This window comes from Brugia malayi (genome assembly GCF_000002995.4).
Source record: "Brugia malayi strain FR3 genome assembly, contig: Bm_v4_ChrX_scaffold_001, whole genome shotgun sequence".
Taxonomy (NCBI): domain Eukaryota; kingdom Metazoa; phylum Nematoda; class Chromadorea; order Rhabditida; family Onchocercidae; genus Brugia; species Brugia malayi.
In genome coordinates, this window is record NW_025062479.1 from 910,165 (window position 1) to 930,366 (window position 20,202).

Sequence of the window (20,202 nt, forward strand, 5' to 3'; positions counted from 1 at the left end):
TCAGTAGCAAAATACACTTCTTGGTGCATTGTAATGTTACTTAGTTGTTACATGATTCTCACAATTATTAAGCTGCCGAAACGTTCCAATAGCATCAAACACATATGTAGAAATCATTGGAGACAATTTCTCATCAAATTTCTGGGGTTAATCAGATTTGTATTTAATCAAAATAATACTTCAGTAAGAATATCTCACTATTAATGCGTTTGTTGCAATTGAAATGTTACAAAGCGTGCATATCCGTAAAAATGGAAATTATTAGACACTCCAACCACATACGGTCCATTAATACTGGTCTAGGTACATGGAGAAATGTATTTCAACAAGAGAAAGAAAAATAAAAGATTGGTTATATACAAGTAATGTCCAAATATCAAAAACAGCTAAATACCTTGGAATTTCCACAAACACGCAAATCAGCAAGAATAATAATTACACCCTCAAGAAAAGCCAACTTCTAATAGACACATAAAGACGAAATTTCATTTCAGACAGCTAAATCGGATTTTAGCAAACATTAGTATAAACGAATTCCCTTGTAACTATAAATAATCGTGCACATTAAATGAAACGTTAAACTAGATACACTTCACCAGAATAATTTCCGTAGAATTAAAAAATCTTGTTTTCACAATTTTTAACAAGCAAAAGATTTAAATAAGATAGACAAAGCAAATAGTATTCACAAAGTATAAAATGATAGACAAAGCAAAATAGTATTCACAAAATATAATAAGACGACGATGCAAATAGTATTCACAAAGTAATAATTCCAGGTAGACATGATCAGAAAGTCACATTTTCAGAAAGTTCCATGTGTTGAAATAGTTTCCAAAAACTTCATCATATCAATCAGACGTTGCTTTAAAAACTGACGACCCACTCTGTCATTGTTTTCGGTTTATACGCATATGCAAACTCACTTTTTTCTCATAACGGTAGGATATCTTAGCATGGGCGCCAGTACAAGGGACAAGATATTTGTGCCGTCTTACATTAAATCAGTGCGCTATAATATGGCTTGACAACCTAACTAAGCAATAATTGGTAATGCTATTGCTCATAACCCATTTACACAGTACTTTCTGTAAAATTTAAAATTGCCCATGCAGTCCTCGCTTTTCAACGTTCCAAAATTACAACTTAGTAAGAAAAGCGTTAAACTTAACAAAACAAGCAAGTAATCAAGCTACTGAAAAAAAATCTAAGATTCAAAATTAAAAATTTGATACAGATCCAAATAATCAAATAAATGATATACAGATTAATTTCATTAACGTAATATATTTTAAAAAAACTACAAATGAAGTTACTAGATTAATAATATTAAAACTATGAAATATTATTTAAACCTACTTCAAATTCTGTGCATCTAAATTAAAAAGATTAAAAATTACGGACATTTCCAAAAGGTATTTACTGGAGAAATTCAACTACACACATTTCCAACTCAGTTATAAAATAACTGGAACAGTGGAAAAAGCGAAAACAAACCAAGAGTGAAAGTGAGAATAATAATAGTAATACTAATAATATAATAATAATAATAATAATAATAATGGTAATAATAATAGCAATGATAACAAATAAATAATAAATAAATAAATAAATAAGCAGTAACAATAATAATAATAGTAATAATGACAATACAATAATACAAAGAAAGTAATAGTTGGAAAAAAATAATAGCAATAATAAGTCAGTAAAGTATTACATAGAAAGTGGATGAAGAACACTGTCATGCCCTTTCATTTTTATTTCTAAGTTCAGAAGCTATCTAGAAGCATTTCAAGCTTGAAATAGTACTGTGCAGAAAATGGAACGCAGTACAGTCCATGACAATGATTTTTCTTATTCCCTTTCAAACCTCTGCTGTCCTCCCGCTATTTTGTCAAAAGAATGCTTTACTGACCCTTAGATCCTAAATGAGGATATAAACAGTGGGATTTAAAAAATCCTAGTTGGAGATTTAGTGTGCTGTAAGGACGATATGTTCTGCCTTCAAATATCATAATATTATATGTACTAAATAATGCAAACTAAACGATTTGCAACTGATTAATAATGATTTTAATGCCCTCGGTTAATTAAAGATTCACCTCAGGAAATTTTCGACGCACTACGCAACACACTCTTCTTAAAACAAACTCTCCCAGAACATTCCGCATCTTATTGGTCAAAGAATCCTAAAGTACTGTTATATATATATATATATATTTGCAAGAATACAGTATCCGGATATCGTTTCCTCATGAAAGAATAATGTGATGACTTATTTCCAAGTATTTTTTTCAATGGCCATAATACGGCGGAAATGTAGTATTAAGCCTGAAAAAAAAAAAAGACAATACAGCCTGCAAGCGAAATGTTAATGAAAAGTAGTCTAGCACATCTAATCCTTCATAACTTTCCGTTTCAATTATTGCAGAAAGAAGGACAAAGAAATAGGTTCACCATCTCTTCCGACTTTTTTATATTTAATTTTATAATAAGGAAACTTAAAGAAAAGGTATAAAATGGCTCCTGAAATAATAAACAATTCAACAGCAAATTAATGAAGCATATGCATTACTTACGTAGTAGCGAAATCTACGCTCGGAAATAAATTACGGATGCTAGTTTTACTTGCATCATCAACTTCGCGTTTTACATCAATCATGGGTCGTACTACAGCACAACGGGCACTTGGCTTACGTACGACACCTGTCGTAGATGGTGGAATGAGTACAGATGAATTGCTACTCAGAATCGACGAACTCATTGAACTCGCAATGCTCGCATTCTCGTTGCTCAGCCTAAACAAAAGATATATAAAAATGAGATCTCGATCGGTAAAAATCCGAAATAATGCTCATCTAACAGACAGACATTACCTAGTGGTCACACAATTCCAAGTTAAATATATCCAGTGGTAAGACCACCAAAAGTTGTAAACATATACTAACTAATAAAGCGACATACCAAAAACACCCCCAAATGATAGAACAGAAAAATCTACACTTCTACGAGGAAGTAAAAAAAGGAAAGAAAAATTAAAAAAAATTTCACATATTCTTTACATAAGAAAAAGAAAACGAGGTAATGACGATAATTTTTGATTTTCTTTCTCTGAATATATATATATATATACAGCATTTGGTATAACAATTATTCAGCAATACTTCACTTTTAGAACACATAAAGTGAAGAAATAGCAAAGAAAAATTTCAACACCGACCATAAGCTTTCTTCCCACTAATATGCTTACTTCCAGAATTTAAGGTTCCTTTTCCTTTTTTAAAATTGTTAGTTCCATTCTTCCCACCAGCATGACCGAACAGGCTTCCATATAATCACGCTCTTACATTATATGGACCGAACATTTAGGAAAGTAACAAACCCGACAATATTTTGGTCATCGTCTTCGTCTGTCGACGATAACGTGATTACTGATATTGAAGGTGATGGCGTACTTTTAACTTTCATACTTTTTGCAGTCCTATAATATTATATGCTTTAACGATTTTTTCATCTTTCTGTTTTTGTGTTAGTTATAATAAGGCTTTTTGTGAAGTATATAAAACTCCGAGAAACAATTGGGTCAATACGAAGGGAACAGAATATCTGTAGCTGGGAAGCTATGATCTAACTGCATGCTGCTTGCTTAAAACTTTTAAACTGTGAATATTTCGCAAATATGCTCATTGTTCTGTTTTCATACAAATAAAATTTAGTGTGATAACCGTACGTTAGTGAGTCGCTGAATATATAATCTAGTTTACCAAATTTCCCAGTTTTTAATTTCAGACCTTCCATTTTATGCATTAATGATTTTGGACCAACAATAGTTACAGCTTTAATCAACATCATAGATTCAGAAGCAGACAGACAAAGAGGAAAAGAAAACAAAGAAAGACAGGAAGACTGCTACGTTAACTTTTTCACACTTCCTTTAATTTTTTATAAAACCGAGAGCTGATATAAGATCCCATGAATTTTATGGAAGAAAGCTTGTGGTCGGGAATCATACTATTGGCAATGTTACATAACCCAACAAAAAAGAGCAATATGACTAAGCAGAAAAACCTACCGTGCTGCTTCAAGTTGGTATTTTGGTGTTTCTAAACCTGACGCAGTACTATTCATCCGCGGTCCAGCTGCTATAATTGCCGGATCTTTCGCAAGGCCACTCGGGCCCGATCTCATACGTAGGTTTGATAGGTTAGTATTTGTTGGCAGTGATCCATTTGAGTTTGTTGAAGTTGTCGGCGCCTGCCGTCCACGAACCTGTTGTTGTTGTACAAGATCGCTCTTAAATATCGATATCAATTTTACCAGAAAACACATAAATTCCTTGCTCACTCATCTTCCTCTCTTCAAACATAGACTTTCTCCTTTTTACATTTTACAGAAAACCAAACAATATCAAAACGAACTTTTCCAAAACATGACATCGCAGTATAAAATCTGTCAAAGGCTCCAAATAGCAAAAAACGTATGGTAACAGTAATGCATACCCAAAATAGAGCGGCAGGATCTGTATTTGCTAAATCAGGATAGTTTTTAATTTGTGGTGCTAGAAGATGCGAAAAAGGACTGCCCGCTGCCACCGCAGCAGCCAATGCGGCAACATTACGCGTCGTTTGCAAATGCGCAGGTAAGATGAATTCATTAGCGAAAAGTGCTGTTGTATTTGGAAGAGTCCACGGCATCAGTGACGCAGTAGCTGCTTGAGTCCACGCCGCTGGAGCAGGAGGGATAGCCTGCGTTGCCAGCATTGGACCATCCACAAATGGAATTGAAACAAGTTGTGGCACCAGGGTTCCAGCTGCTGCAGCTGCAGCAGCATGTGGATTCATGAAACTCGCGAACGGAGCTTGACGTGCAGCTGAAATAGGATTAATACTTCTACATCAAACATTTCAAGCATTAGTGTAAAAGAACGAGGAGAGAGAGGCAGAAATAGTGATTTGCTGCAAAAATCGCGATCTTCCTGTCCTTTCTATACACATTTTCATTAATAAAGTAAGATTTCGGAAAACACTGCATGAATTTGCCTACTTATTAAACTTCGAAATATCCTTATAAATTTCTCAAAAATGCGCAAAAATGAGGGGGATAATCCTCTAATCTCAATCAGAAATACAATTTTTTAAGTTACGAAGATAAAAGATTAACAAAATGATGGAATGCATACGATTATCCAGTTCCCGGTAAAAGGGAGCAAACATAAGTTATAAATGCGATAAACGAGTAGCAAAGTAAAGGTATAAAAAGTTACCATACGGATAGACGGTTAAAGGCTGATAGACAAAGGGTAGATTGCAGCTTTGCGTGCCGGCAACAGCTGCTGCCGCAGTTGCTGCACCATACTGATTCAGTAAGTGTGTAAGTTCCGCTTGTTGAAGTTGTGGCACTTGTGGTATCGTTGGAGCGACATTTTGTGGTGCCGCTGCGGCCACCGGTGCATTAATTATAGGAGCCGATGCACCAAGAGTTACTGTTGGTGCAGATGACTGTGACGCTGTGGCAGCATTACGATGCTGTAATAGCTGTGAATGTGCAGCTGTACGACCATTACGGTTGCACACTTCCATTCTTTGATGCGCAATCTGATTACTGAAATTAATGAGCATGAAATACACGAACTGAATGATACAGACAACTGATATGCAGCGAGAGCAAATTTAGGGAAGTACACAAATATGTTCAATATTACTTGAGATTTAACTCATCGGATTCCAATATCACCTTTCGCAGAGACATCAGTAGCCGAATGTCACCTATCACTATTAGCAAAGCAGTCCATTACAAACTAATCAGCACTATGCAGAGATTTGAAACACAGTTTCTTAAAATGTATTGAACTTCTAATCATTTATAATAGCAGACCTAATTCGATGAAAACTGCAAGCACTCAACTGACAAAGGTATCATACTTGTACACCAAAAAATTATTTCAGTATGTTCAAATTTTATTTGCAAAAAATCTTCTGCTCTGCTACACCCAGCTAATGCATTTCACAATACTTAAATCAAATGCAGCAACATTAAAAATCTAAAAATCCGAAAAATTAAAAACAAACTATTTCGTTGGACCATAAACGAAAACATGTCCCATTGTAACGAATGGATGCTGAAGACCTTCAGCTGGTGTAATACGTTTATCTTGATCAATGCTCAGCATTTTCTTTAGAATGTTTACAAAATCAGCACGATCCAACTGCTCACATTCCTTATCAACATCATCCAGATCTGTTGGAATATTTACCTAAAATTCTCATTCCTAACAACAGGAAAAGCATACTACAGTGGAAAATCTCTGCCGCTTTCTGATGCTTACCACATTCAGCTAACTACAAAAAGAGAGAAAAAAAACTTTTGATAGTATTCTTATTATTATTGCCCAATGCTTCATTTCACCACCATATCTGTATTTCTCGAAATCATCGCCAAGTTGAAATAAACTTTGTCATTCTACCATTTTTATGAATATCCATTTTGCAAATGAGAAAACCACACCTGCGAGACGTCATCCAAATTGTTGAATACATATTTTCGCGTTTCTTTTGATTTGCTAGATGTCTCTTGCTCATGTTCTTCTGGAGTCTTTAAACGCCAATACGGTGCCACACCATTATCGTGAATCTAAAACTGTAATGCGATAACAAGATGCGAGCTATCAGAAAAAAATCCATGAGTTTAAATAACCTCCCAGTATGAACAATAAAAATTAATACACAATCAATCCCTAAATAAACATCTACCCTTAGGTAATTAAAATTCTAAAGCATTATTCGCACGTTTTACCAATCAGATATCTCTAACAGATTCTGGATATCAGCAATCGTGTTCCTGAGTTAAAACACATGTTAATCAGTATTGTAACACCCACATTATGGCGGTCATTTCGATAGCTGAAACCCGGACTTAACCGCTAAACTGCAGAAGTGGCTAGCCAAGAATATACAAGAAGTGACTGTATGACCTGCTTGAAGAAGCGATGTGTTTTGGCTGCTGTTGATAACATCTGCAACGGCGGCGGTCCCTGAGTTTGCACAATGTATCGGATTTGATCAAATTCGCTGCTGCCAGGATAAAGCGGCCAGCCGAGGTATAATTCTGCTATCACGCAACCTAATGACCACATATCGATTGCTTCACGGAAAGGTAAACCGAGAATTATTTCCGGAGCTCTAAAGCGAACATTACTAATGCTATTTTTCATGTCAAATCATTAGCAAGAAGCTAAGATAAGTTATAATAATAAGCTATAAAACATAGGGATTATTTTATCATGGCATTTTTAATTGATCCCTATCAACGTTAGAACGAACACTCCCCTTCCTCTCTCCCCCCCCCCCCCCCCCCCTCCGCCTCCAGTGCGACATTAACTTGCAGTGAATGAGCAAGTGTACTGCAAGTCGGTAACTGCATTCTCATAGCACTGAACACACGATGTGATGGCTAAAAGCATAATAAATATTAATGTACTATTATACTAACAATAACAAAATATCTAAATGAACGCTTCTTACGGAACTACCATGTAAAGCTTAATTAAGAAAAATTCTAGAAAACGTCAAAACTAAAGTATGAATCATGCTAACAATAAAAAATAAGATTTGTATGTCTAAACCGGTAATAGCGTGATTGGAGGTAGGTATTTGTAACTGCTTTGCTCCTGTGCGATGCGGAACCAAAATCAATAACCTTCACTCGAAATGGTTGGTTTGATGGGTCAACTAACATTATGTTTTCCGGTTTCAGGTCCGCATGAATCAAACCCAAATGCTTCAGTTTCAGCAGTGCAGTAAGTACCTGAACAGTGTCAATACACTACAAACAAAAACAAACAACTGCATTACCTTCACCTAAGCAAGATACAAACTTAAAAAACTGTCTACTGCTCAATCCAATACGATTTATTATGCCTAAGCGATAACTAGATACCACACAGAGTTGAACAGGGTGATAACCAGCAATGTGAGCTTCCAAACCACTCAGTCAAGCAAATAGTAAGCAGAAATTGGAAAAATCAACCAACCTGCTGAACAATCGGCCTGATACTAGAAAGTGGCAATGGGTTGAATTTATTTTGCTTCAAAAAATCATATAAATTTTGCTCCAGCATTTCAAATACTAAACAGGTATGGTGCTTGTGCTGGAAACATTCGTAAGCTCGAACAAAATTGAACTCCTCTGCATTCTCATTGCTCAGTCTTGATAAAATTGAAACCTAAAACAATCATTCAATAATTACACTTGCAGTGAAGCTGAAACCTTTCGGCACTTCCTAACAGACTGATAGTAGTAATAGCAGAAATAGGATAGGTCAATACCAAAATAGCACCTGTTAAATAACCAGATTTCTGTTCCTAAAAATCACAGCTGCTATCCTTAAGCATAAATGAACCCTGTATGCTAACAGAAACATTGTCTTCCCTAAGCCATTATTCCCAGTGCTACTATGGCAATCACTTCCACTGAGTTAGAATGCAAAAATAACATGCCTCGATTTGTCCTTGGCGCGCGTACGACGGATGCTTCTTGAGTATTTTAATTGCAACAATTTCATTCGTCCCTTTTTTCCATGCTTTGACAACTTGCCCAAACGTACCTTTACCCAAAAATTCCAACACCTCATATTGATTTCGATAGGGAGAGACGAGCACCTCATTTTTGATCAGCTGCAAAATAGTTCTACCTAATAAACTTTCTACAAGAAGGTATTTCCATGATGCGGAAGACTGATTAAGTAACATGGAGATTTAGGCTGAAGCTAGATTTGTCATCTTAACTCTCATGCTTTACGGTAGCACCAGAGAGCTTATCTATTGAATTCATCGGAAAGCCAAAAATACGTACGTCACGGTCTTCTTAATTTTCAGAATACTTCCAACAGACATTTTAAAATGATGCTAGCAAATAACAAAAATAAATAGGGAAAAATTTAATATCATAAAGAAAATGAAAGGCAATGTACAACCCCATAAAAAAACTTTAAGTGGTTATAAAAAAATTCCAGTTATATATATATATATAATTAATATATATAATATATAATTAAATATATATAATATATAATTAAAAATATATATATATAATATATAATTAAAAAAAAGAATGCATTACTACGCTTATTTTACTTTCCTTTGACAAATTTTTTTAAAAGGAAAAACCTGATATTCTCCTTCGGTGCTGGGCTTCGTACGGGCGCTCGTCTTATTGTTGAACTGTTTGTTGCTATTCGTTTTGATTCCCGTCTTATTTCCTGGTAATGAATTCACTACTTGAACTGGTACGTCTACCTGGAACATTCATTTACCTCTGTATTTAAAGTCTTATGAATTAGAAAACAGAAAGAGCTGAAAACATAGATAATAAAAGTTACGAGGGAATGAAATTTTTTTTCTTAGAGATGTAATGATGACGGCATATCAAGATCAATCAAGCAGATGAAAGCAGTAAAGTCACTTCAATTTTGTTCATTGGGTGCAATACAAATGAATAAATTGATAACAACGTGCCGATAACAGTCCAAAAGACTAACAAATTAGGTTAATCTTTCACATGATAAATAATGTGAACGAAGAAAACTGTTCTTTCTTCTCTATGGCTAAAAAAGATAGGAAAAAGAAGTCAACCTCGCATGTCCAAAACTTAACTACATGAAATGTTTTGGAAATTTTGATAAACGCTTATGAGTGGTTAGGGTGCAGAATAGCAAGGATAACTGCTGCTTTTTATTTAAAACTATAAAAAAACAAGCACTATCTGCTTATTTATTCATGCCTTATTTCAATCAACACACGACGACTGCGTGAAAGCAACAAGTGAACACTATACTTAAGATTATTTCATGCGGTTATGCCCACATATTCATGTGACGTGTCTTCCGATAAGTTCGATAATAGTACAATATATGTCCAACAGACTCTACATTGTTTTATCGAAAGAGTTTTTCCAATACTAGCAAAATTATTCCATGTAACGTTTTTCTGCCGACGATACGATTGTATATCAGATACAACCATATAGTGATTTCTCCAAAGTACTTTCCGGACATGATTTTTTTTAAATTGTGTCACACCAAGTAGCGAGTATACTAAACAAATAAAGCATCATGGAACATGGGGTTTGTCATTTTAAAAAACAAATGCAGCAAACCTTTGAGTTTTCAGCTTGATCTACAGGTTTACGTTTGATTGGTGGAGCACGGTGATCGGTTGTGGTTGCAGATGTGTTGTTATGCTGTGTGTATGCTTCGTGCAGTTGCTGCAACTAGCTAAAAGTTAATTCTACTGGAAATTCCATATAAAATACTTTTACCTGAACTGGCCTGCTGGTTCATAATAATATGGTCTTAGTGATCAAACTTATCATTGTTTGGACACACATATTAAACAGTAGCATATAAGGGTTAGCTGGTAATGCACTCATAAGCCATTATACCTTTTTAACAATTGATCTATTAGTGCGGCTATCTGCCTAATGTTAAACAATCAACGACGTCCCAATGTGGTTTTAGCTTATTAGCTTATATAGAAATAACCGAAGTATGTCCTGAAGTTGCCACTTTCATATCGCATGTTTCTATGTTGGATTTCCTGGAAACACCGTCCCTATGTTTCCAAGTTAGCTGTTTGATATGGAACGAATACCGTGCAAAGAACGTGACATAAACTTGCTCTCGTCTCACGCATTACAGAGAATTTGTAAGTGGAGTTTTTCCAGGACTTGACAGGACTTTTTTCAACATACTGATTGCGACAGGTATACGGCCATTGGCTTTAACATTAAAGAGCAGAATGATGTCATATATTCAGATTGAACAATGTAAAGCTTGCATCTAAGTGAGTCAAGCCCACTGCTATGAATTTGTGAACGGAAACGCGAGCACAAAATACTGAAAACTGCTGAAACCGTCCAGTCGTGCTTGGTGTATCTGTGTCTCCGAGAGTGTCATAATACACATTGAAACAAACATGCAGTTAGACATCAATTCAAGAATCACCTATTTCCCAATGTTCTTCCAATGATAACCGTGAAAGTTACAAGGCATTTCAAGGTTTAGCCTCAATCCTCTCCTATCAAAGCAATCAGCAGAAAAAAAAATGTGAAAATTTTCGGAACAAAAGAAACATATGGTGAAATAAAAGAATATGGCTACCACATTTAGAGAAATATGATGTGTTGTAAAGTTCCTTGATAAAACTGAACTGAAATCACCAATGTGGCACAGTCAACCTGCATAAGCCAGTAGCATAGATCATTAAGTGAACGCTTAGAAAAAACGGAAAATGATAAACTCACCGTGTGATTACTTGGTGTATTGGCCAAAGTTGGCATCAGTTGATGCTGCTGCTGTTGGTGATGCTGATTAAGCAGCTGTTGTAAGGGGGCAACAGAAGGCTGGCCCTCTGAATATTTACGCTTCCGGCGGCAACCGTCTTGTGGGTCGGGCATACCAAGGAAAACTCCAACGTGAATGCCGTCAAAACTGCTTATCCCGTTGGAAGAGACTTGACTGCTTCTGTCACGGCGTGAACGTACACGTTTTCCGCTACAGCGTTGGAGCACAAGTTTCCCGTCACGACGTAGGTGCAAACACTTCCCGTCGCCGGTTTACGAGTATTACGCCACCAAGAACGTACATATACATAAGCACAAACGTATGCATCGTGCTGATGATGTGTCACCACCACCACTGCCACCAACTACCGCCAATAACCACCCACACACCAGTAGAGTTCACTTTTCCACCTGTCGTCGTCAGATTATTTTTACGGAAGCAAGTAACGTCCCGCCACCGCGCGTGTCAAACGTGTCGTCAAGTCAACAGACGTGGACGCTTATGTTAATAAAGCCTTAACTGGCCCTGTCAACCACGACAGATTTCCTCCGCACCTCGCGCTTTTGCTGCTTTATCGCCACTGCATATTGCATACCCACTTCTGCTCCTATCGTTGTCTAACCATTTTCATTTCTTTGCTCACGTACTTTTACAAAGTAACAAGTATACACTCTCCTTCCCCCCTGTCTTCTCATTTAACCAACGGCGATACGCAGCTACGCACAACACATTATGAGCCGATACGCTGAATAATATAATCCGCAATGCTATGGATCGATGTGGATGACACCATTAAGAGACACATCAAATGTTGACGAAAGTTGTCGATTATGGAGAGGGGCAGACAGAGGTAGAAGAGGAGAGAACATATGTGTATATATGCGTGTATATGTGCATGTGTGTGTGTGTGCTTGTGTTTTTGTATGTGTAGTGTATGCGTGTTTCTACGTGAGGGTCAGGGGTACGTGAGGCGTGGGTGTCTCGCTGGGCTACGTTTCTATATACTTTGTGTTGCGAGAGAACATGTAATGCTGTCAATTTCAGGTTTAGGGTAAGGGAAATGCTGGTAAATCGTACAATATTAATATATGGAATTAATCGGAAGGGATGGAATGGAGGAGGTAAGTGGATTAATTGCTGAAAAAGAAAATAAAAGCCTTTCACTCCTAAAATTTCATCTTTCTTCTTTCAGAGTAATATTAAAAAAAAAAAAAAAAAAAAAGATCCGAATTTTAAACAACGGATGAAATGAAAATTTGGAGTGGAAATGTATTAAATATGTCGAAACATTTATAAAATTAAGAAAAAAAAAAAGGGAAAATGGAAATGATCAGAAGCAGATTTTACCTTAAAGACACTGTTTGACCTTTAACACTCCTACCAGTAATATCCAACTGATATTTTCATCAAATGCTTGCATGATTTGTTAGGGGAATTTTTGTATTTTATGTTAAAGAATTAAGAATGCTTTCCGGTTACAATTTCCTGATGAGCATATGTTTAAATATAAAATGAATTGTATCATATGAAATTTGAAAATAATAGGGAAGGTTAACAAATTCAAGTAGTTTAGTAAATGGAAAAGAATTCACATAGAATTATACAATGTGTATTGATGTCAACATTGATAACATCTGCATATACATTAATCGTCTCCACTAAAAGATTATATATCATTATGAGAAGCTTCCTGAACCGATCGATTTGTTGTTAATCCATTATTGATTGACTGACTGATTGCAGATCACCTATTTGTTTGCCATAAAAATTAAAAGCCGATTTTATGTATTTTTCGTTCTTTCGCTTCTGTGCAAATATTTCAACTGTGATATTACCAATTTTGTATCAAACGAGTCACCGATATTTACCAATTGCTTCTTTAATTTAGCTATATTTTGTATAAATTTTCTATGCTTAATATTGTTAAATCATTCTGCATTATTTTATTAAAGGCTTTCCTGCACTTTATTTGACTCTGTGTAGTTTAAAAGAATTTATTTTTCATTTACCAGTTAATACTTTCATTTGTACCGTATTTCATCCTTGACATTGTTCATGATTAATTTTATCACTGAAATCTATTCATTATCATTTTTTAACAATAAAAGTAACATCATATCATGTTTTCTATTTATTTCATATTTAATACTATGTTCCAAAGTATTATTTGTTAGATCAAAGTATGTAAATGTAAATTATCATTTCGGAGGATTATTGCTTTGCTCCTATATTCTAATAGGGAAAAAAAAAAAGGAAAGAAAAATGGAGTAAAATTGGTTTCATAAAGAATATTAAGAAGTTTACAATCTCTGTCGATTTCTTTCTCTCTCTCTCTCTCTCTTTTTTTTTTTTCTTGCAACATAATTCAGCGAATAAAAAACTAAATACGTTTAATGGCTACTAATAAACGAAGAGTGGAGAAGAAATGGCAATATTTCAGCAGATTGAAGTTTTCCCTTGTCTGTTCTGAAATATTAAATTGCAAAAATTAATATAGCATTACCTTTAAATGAACTCTTTGCGTTAATAAATTATACAGATTCTTCGCCCAAGCGACGAAAGAATACATAAGCAGGTAATTCTGACAAGAAACTTTCCATCATGAAAATAACAATGACTTGAATTCTCGAGAAAAAAAAAATGAAAATTTGTGTCTTTTCTGTAAATTTGCGACAATCAATCACCTCATGAAGTTTTTAAAACTTTAACTGTTCAGTAATCAAAATGAAGGCCGTCCTGCAGAAATCATCTCTGATCATTTGAAAATATGGTAGTCTTCTTGCTTCTAACATTTTTTGTTATATGAACATTAAATTAAGAACCTAAAACCCAAAAATAATTCTCTTAGAAGGAAACAGTCTTTTCAATTCTAATTCTAATTTAGTTTAAACAAATGGATCATAATATGTAGTTTGAGATAATATCACATTGTCATTGTGTTTATTGTTTTGATTAAATTATTTAAAGAATCATTTCTTTTTTCTTTTTTTATTTAGTATGCTTGAAACTATTTATATGTCTTTCTTTTTCTTATTGGATGAAAAAAAAAAAATAATAATGATAATAATTCGTAAGGTAACTGAACATGAATATTATTTTCAATATACATCATTAATTACATCATTTGTTTTTTTCCTCTTTACTAAGACGAGGATTGAATGATAAACTGATCTAGCATGGCAACTTATTATTTAAAAAAAGATGTCAAACTGACACGAAATGCTTCACATACAATTATTAATTTTTCTAAAAACAAGAATGAAATTTAAGAATTCAAGAAGCTTAACGATTTTGATAATATCAACTGTTAATCAATTAGTGTGATGTAAACGATATTAACTGTTAACCATTTAAATTCACTATTATAGTATTAATAGTTAAGCGAATCGTGAGGAAATTTTCAGAATTGTTTTAATTTGAAACGTTAACAGTGTTTATTGAACGACTTCAATTATTAATACTTTATATTCCGGAAATGATATTGAAAATAAAACCGTATAACTTATTCAAGTTTTCAACATCTAATATAAGACAAATAATGCCAAATTTTAGATATATCCAAAAATAAAATATTGCATATTATTATTTACAGACATATAAAATTGTTTCCATATAGTATTAACGGTAGCAATCAATAACAGTTCCAAAACTGTTTTTGTACTTATAAGATCAGATAAGATGATTGACACTGATGACAATAATGTCGGAAATGAATTAATTTTATTATTTTTGAATTAATTTTGTTATTATAACGAAAAAATGTTTTCAAATTCCAGTTAATCCGAAAAAGAATAAATGAAACAAATGAAAAGTGTCTAATAAATCATATCAAGCATTTAAAAAATTTTCAAAATTTTTGTTAAATTTGAATCAAATATTCTGATTAAATACTTAGATTTAAAATATGTCAAACTGTGCATGCAAGAATTAATAACTTATTTATTAATATACACTAATTAAATTACAGTAAATTTGTTACAACAGAATTTACAGTTTATCATTTGCTATGTAAAAACGGTGCATTAAACAATCTAACTTTAACTTTTTACAATGGATTTTCGTAAATGCTTTTGAACTTCAAACTAAAGTGAGAAAATTTTTCATCGATAGTTAATGGATACGAAAATTGCTGGTTTTTCCTTTTTTTTTTTTTTGTTTGCGTTTCGCATTTATCATTCTCAGAGATAGTATTTACAGATCAAAAGTCAGATTTTTTAACAAAAAAGTGTTGGCATGAAATAAACAACATAAACATGAAATTTTTGAATTTAAAAACTTGAAAACTGCTATTTGTTGTTGATATTATAAATATGAAAAAGTTTCAGTCTTAGGTTTTGTCCCTTTTTTTTTCTAAATATCAAAATTGTTATCATTTCGCACTAAATCTTTATAACAGTTGAAAGTATGAAAATAGATATAAGAAAAAAAAAAAAATAAATTAAACAGTTGAAAAAAAAAAAAGAAAAGAAGGAGAAGAAATCTAAAAGCAAATGAATTGAATAGTTAGTGAAAGAGATTTTACTAATGAAAATTATTTACCATTGCCCATTTTCCAGTTCTTTTAGAATCACATTTGTAATTGCGGTAATAATGAAAAGATTGGGTTAAAAAGTCTTTAAACGGTGAAAATTACATTTCCAAACTTTTCTTTTCACTCCTCTATTCCTCTTTTGTCCTTCTCTGTGACCTCCGCTCCCTCGTTCATTCATCCTTTTTACCATCATTCATTACACTTTTAATTAATACTCCATTGCGTAGCACTTAAATATTCCTGACAACTACTGTACCTGTACTGCATCATTTTTCTCATCAGTTCAAATTTTATCATCTCATCATGCTGTACGATAAAAGTCAATTGATAAAGTCAGTTGATAAATGAACCGGAAGTTATCTTGATTGCATCTGATTAAATTGCTTCTTATTTATTGATTTATTTTTAAATATATATATGTGTTACTAGACAATTTTATTCAAATTTGAGAAATAAATCGCATTTAGTTAAGCAATTCGTTCTTTCTTTTTTGATTTTTTAATATATTTTTTGTTCCATCATTTCACGTAACTCACATATACCTGTTTTATTTTTCAATTTCAGGTTTTAATTTGTTCCTTTCCCTTTCTTTCGCTTTGCTCATTTTTGATAACGAGAAAAAAAAAAGGAATGAAAAACGAATAAACTTTTTATACATTTTGATTTGGTTGAAAATTCGTTGCCGTTATACAAACAAATTTTGCGTGAATTAGTTTGCATCTTTTTCGTGAATCTCGTTTCCATTCAAGGAAGAAAACAAAGAAGAAAAAAAAAAAGGATGTTGAAAATTTTTTGCTAGATATACGCTATCACTGAAATTCTTTGTAAAATACTTGAAAAAGAGGCACTTTTCTCTGTATATCGCCAATTTATTTGCTCGAATACATTTCAATGATGCACTTTGATTTCATAATTTTATACCATTCATTGAATTTCAAAATTTGCTCCATAACTATTAAATTTACAAGAGAGAGAGAGAAAAAAAAAAGATAATTCATAAAAAGATTTCTTTCATTCACCAAATATTTTCATATTTTCCCATATGGATAATTATAAACTAAATTGCTTTACTCCTAAAAATTCACCACTCATTTCTTGGATGGGTTACGAAGTATTAACTATGCATCTGTTATTTAAAATTTAATCGATTTTATTTTATTCTTTTGTTTTTCGCCATTTTCATTGATCAAGTAGGTAATTACTTAGAGTAAGAAAAAAGCAGCAAATTCAATTCATAAAAAAAAAAAAAAAAAGAAATTGATTAAATATTCAAAAATTTTTTTGGCATAGATATCTGTTTTTTTGTTTAATTATTTATGATTAAATTTCCTATTTCAGCATAATCGTATATTGCGGTGATATTTTCTGCAAAATGTCATCCGTCAAATTACTTAGGAGAGATTTTTCATGTCATCAATTTTTGTTCTCCTTACGCTAGAAATTTGTTTTGTCTTCATTTCATTATTACAGAAAACAATGAAAGAATAACTATTAAATAGTTCCGTTAACGTAACTTATGTTTTCTTATCTTTTATATGTTTGCCATATATGACTTATATTTTACCTAATTTTTAAGCTATTAAATCGTAGCTTTTTTTAAATAATGAATTATTGCGAAGTATAAAGAATTATTCAGTAATTATTAGAGTGATTTTAATGATAAATTTCTTCTACATAGGTGAAAAATTAAAATGGATTCACTAATAACTTCAGCTACCAATCCCAATGTTACTCAATCAAATGCTGAAAAAGTTAGTATTCTTCCAATTATTTTTGAAAAAAAAATTATCATTTACAAATGTATTAAAGATTTGATAAAATTAAATGATTGTGGAATAATTGTAAATTCCAAAAATGATTTTACTTTAAAAAAAAGAAAAAAAAAAAAAGAAAGAAAGACAATTAAAGTATGCGGAAGGAATGCGACATGCCAATGATGCATTACAAGACATGATGGATCTGGTCAATACGCCTGATTTCGAGAATCGTGAAGGATGGAAACAGAAAAGTGCTAATAAAAATGATATTGTCTTCTCAAAACATTATGAAATAGGAAAAGTTTTCACTATGAGGGTATATTTTTTCTCTTTTAATTTTTTCATTTCTCATTTTAAGCGTTGAATTTTTTAGATTATTACATCACTATATGAGTAATTTTCACTTTAAATTAACTTTTGCTTCTTTTTTTTTTTTTCAAATAAAAAAGAAAAATGAAAGAATCATACTAGGAAAATTTTTAAATTTCGGGATTTGTTAGATATTTTTAAAGCATATTTCCAGCTTAATTTCACGCCTGTAAAATGAAATTGGCAAATATAAGTGTTAGCATTATTTATCGTCCTTCTTTCTTTTTTTTTTTTTTTTTAATTTTGTTGCAGACTATCTTCGATTTTCCACTACAGCCATCATTCGCAGAACATTGGGAAAATTTTGCCGACATTGCGAAATATAATAAAAATATTTCAAGTGTTAAAATTATTGCTGAATTGGCATCTAATATGGATGTCGTTTATGTAAACATTTGAAATGTTTGAAACTATTTGCAATTGAATGTATTATGACCGAATTCGATCAGAAATTGCGTTAGATAATTGAAATGGAACGAACAAACCATTATGATAGGAAAATTCTCGTCTACATTAAAGAAAATAGTAGTGAGATAAATAATTAGCGATTCTATTGGAATTTATAAAAGAAAAAAAAAAAATTCGGGATTGTCACATTTTAAAAACTTGAACAAATTGATATCACTTCTTTCAAATTTCATGCAATTTCGTCTTCTTATTTTTTTCTTTTTTTTTTGCGTCTAAATAGTAGTGTTTCAGTATGCAATGAAAGATTTTGCAAAGATCAAAGGACGAGAGTTTCTGATGTGTCGTACATTTCGTAGCTCTGGTAATGAAATACTTGAAGCAGCACGAAGTTTCGATTTTTCGGGTGCTGAGTGTAATCCTCAAAAAATTCGGTCAGTCATATTCTCTAGCTTCTTCTATTCAATTTGTGAGATCATTCTGATAAAAAGGAAGAAAGTTTAAATTAACTTAAAACTAACTTTTTAAATTCAAATGTAACTCATTCATTTAAGTCGGTTTCAATCAATCTTAAATTATATATATATATATATATTGTGTCGAGAATTGAACTAAATATATATATATATATATATTTTAGTTCAATTGTTAGAGTATTGTTTCTATCAGTTATTGTTAAGTAAGATTGTGTTTGTTTAGCTTTAGTATGCAATATACAAATTTATTTCAGAGGGCATGTAATACTTGCCGGTGGACGTTTTCGTGTTTGTCCTGAAGATTCAGCAAAAACTGTTGTGGATTACGTGATGTGCGTGGATTTTAAAGAAAAAAATATTCCGAAAATCATTATGGATGCTACAATGAGTACACTTATCATGCAAGATGCTGAATATACAAGAAAACAAATTGAAAAATTGAAACAGGAAGCAGTATAACACGAACCAATTTACAATATAATATTAAGCAATTTTATCCATTCATCTCTATCAACATATTTGAATATCATCAACATGTAATTTCAAAAGAAAAAAAATGCTATCAATAGTTATCAAAACTATACCATAGTATCCAGTGAAATCAAGAGATAAGTTAAACAATTTTTATTTATTTTGTCTCTCATTCCTGTTTTATTTGAGATATATTTCTTCGGCATAAAAAAAAAAAAAAAAACTTATGCTTAATTTACAGCAACAGATAAACTACATGTTCAATAACTGTAAAACTAACATTATACAATAAATGCATAAGATTTTTTTTGTAATGGAAATTTCAAAATTATTTTATCAGTCACTACAGTTGAATTCATTCCGTAAATAATAAATTAATGATGAGAAAGAGGTGACTGGAAGAAGAGAATAGATAATTAGATAATATTAGAGATGCTGTCGTTAAATGTCTATAAGAAAGTGTTTATTTAGGCATACCAATTAGAAATGAATGGGAATGAATAAGAAAATGATATAAAAGAAATAGGAATTTGATTAGGACATTGTTATGGACTTTATCGTTAAAAGTGTCTTGCTATTATCAAGAAAGGTATGTGAGATTATCAACGAGAAGAGGAGGAATAAGAAAGATAACGGTAAGAAAAGCGGGTTTTCAAGGACAATATAATTAAGTTAAATACATCAAGAATTAAGTCTTCTTGTGTGTGTGTGTGTGTGTATACGAGTGTGTACGTCTATGTGCCGCTACCATACATAGGTGTACGTGACGGTTTTGTGTATCTTCTACATTTCTACATATTAAATTTTGATGATCTGATTTAGACCATAATAAATCATTGACTCAAAGTCTCTTAG

General features: G+C 32.5%; 2 protein-coding genes across 5 annotated transcripts; one reads left to right on the forward strand and one right to left on the reverse strand.

Moving 5' to 3' along the window:
* Positions 1–2,294: 2,294 nt before the first annotated feature.
* Positions 2,295–11,451, reverse strand: Bma-hpk-1 (the record flags this gene model as incomplete). 4 transcript variants are annotated; one of them, XM_043073174.1, is made up of 15 exons in its annotated part: positions 2,295–2,331; positions 2,580–2,798; positions 3,383–3,481; positions 4,073–4,293; positions 4,500–4,870; positions 5,264–5,601; positions 6,069–6,253; positions 6,505–6,630; positions 6,971–7,178; positions 7,622–7,803; positions 8,030–8,221; positions 8,496–8,672; positions 9,165–9,293; positions 10,153–10,260; positions 11,299–11,451. In XM_043073174.1, 15 exons carry the CDS (start codon positions 11,449–11,451, stop codon positions 2,295–2,297), a joined length of 2,745 nt encoding a protein of 914 aa, XP_042929108.1. The 4 variants fall into 4 exon arrangements, with proteins under 4 accessions (XP_042929108.1, XP_042929107.1, XP_042929105.1 ...); XM_043073173.1 differs by lacking the exon at positions 10,153–10,260; XM_043073171.1 differs by lacking the exon at positions 3,383–3,481.
* A 6,109-nt stretch (positions 11,452–17,560) lies between these two features.
* Positions 17,561–19,335, forward strand: Bma-strl-1.1 (Uncharacterized protein; the record flags this gene model as incomplete). The annotated part of the gene is made up of 5 exons (XM_001895668.2): positions 17,561–17,620; positions 17,778–17,942; positions 18,248–18,382; positions 18,695–18,834; positions 19,131–19,335. 5 exons carry the CDS (start codon positions 17,561–17,563, stop codon positions 19,333–19,335), a joined length of 705 nt encoding a protein of 234 aa, XP_001895703.1.
* Positions 19,336–20,202: the final 867 nt, after the last annotated feature.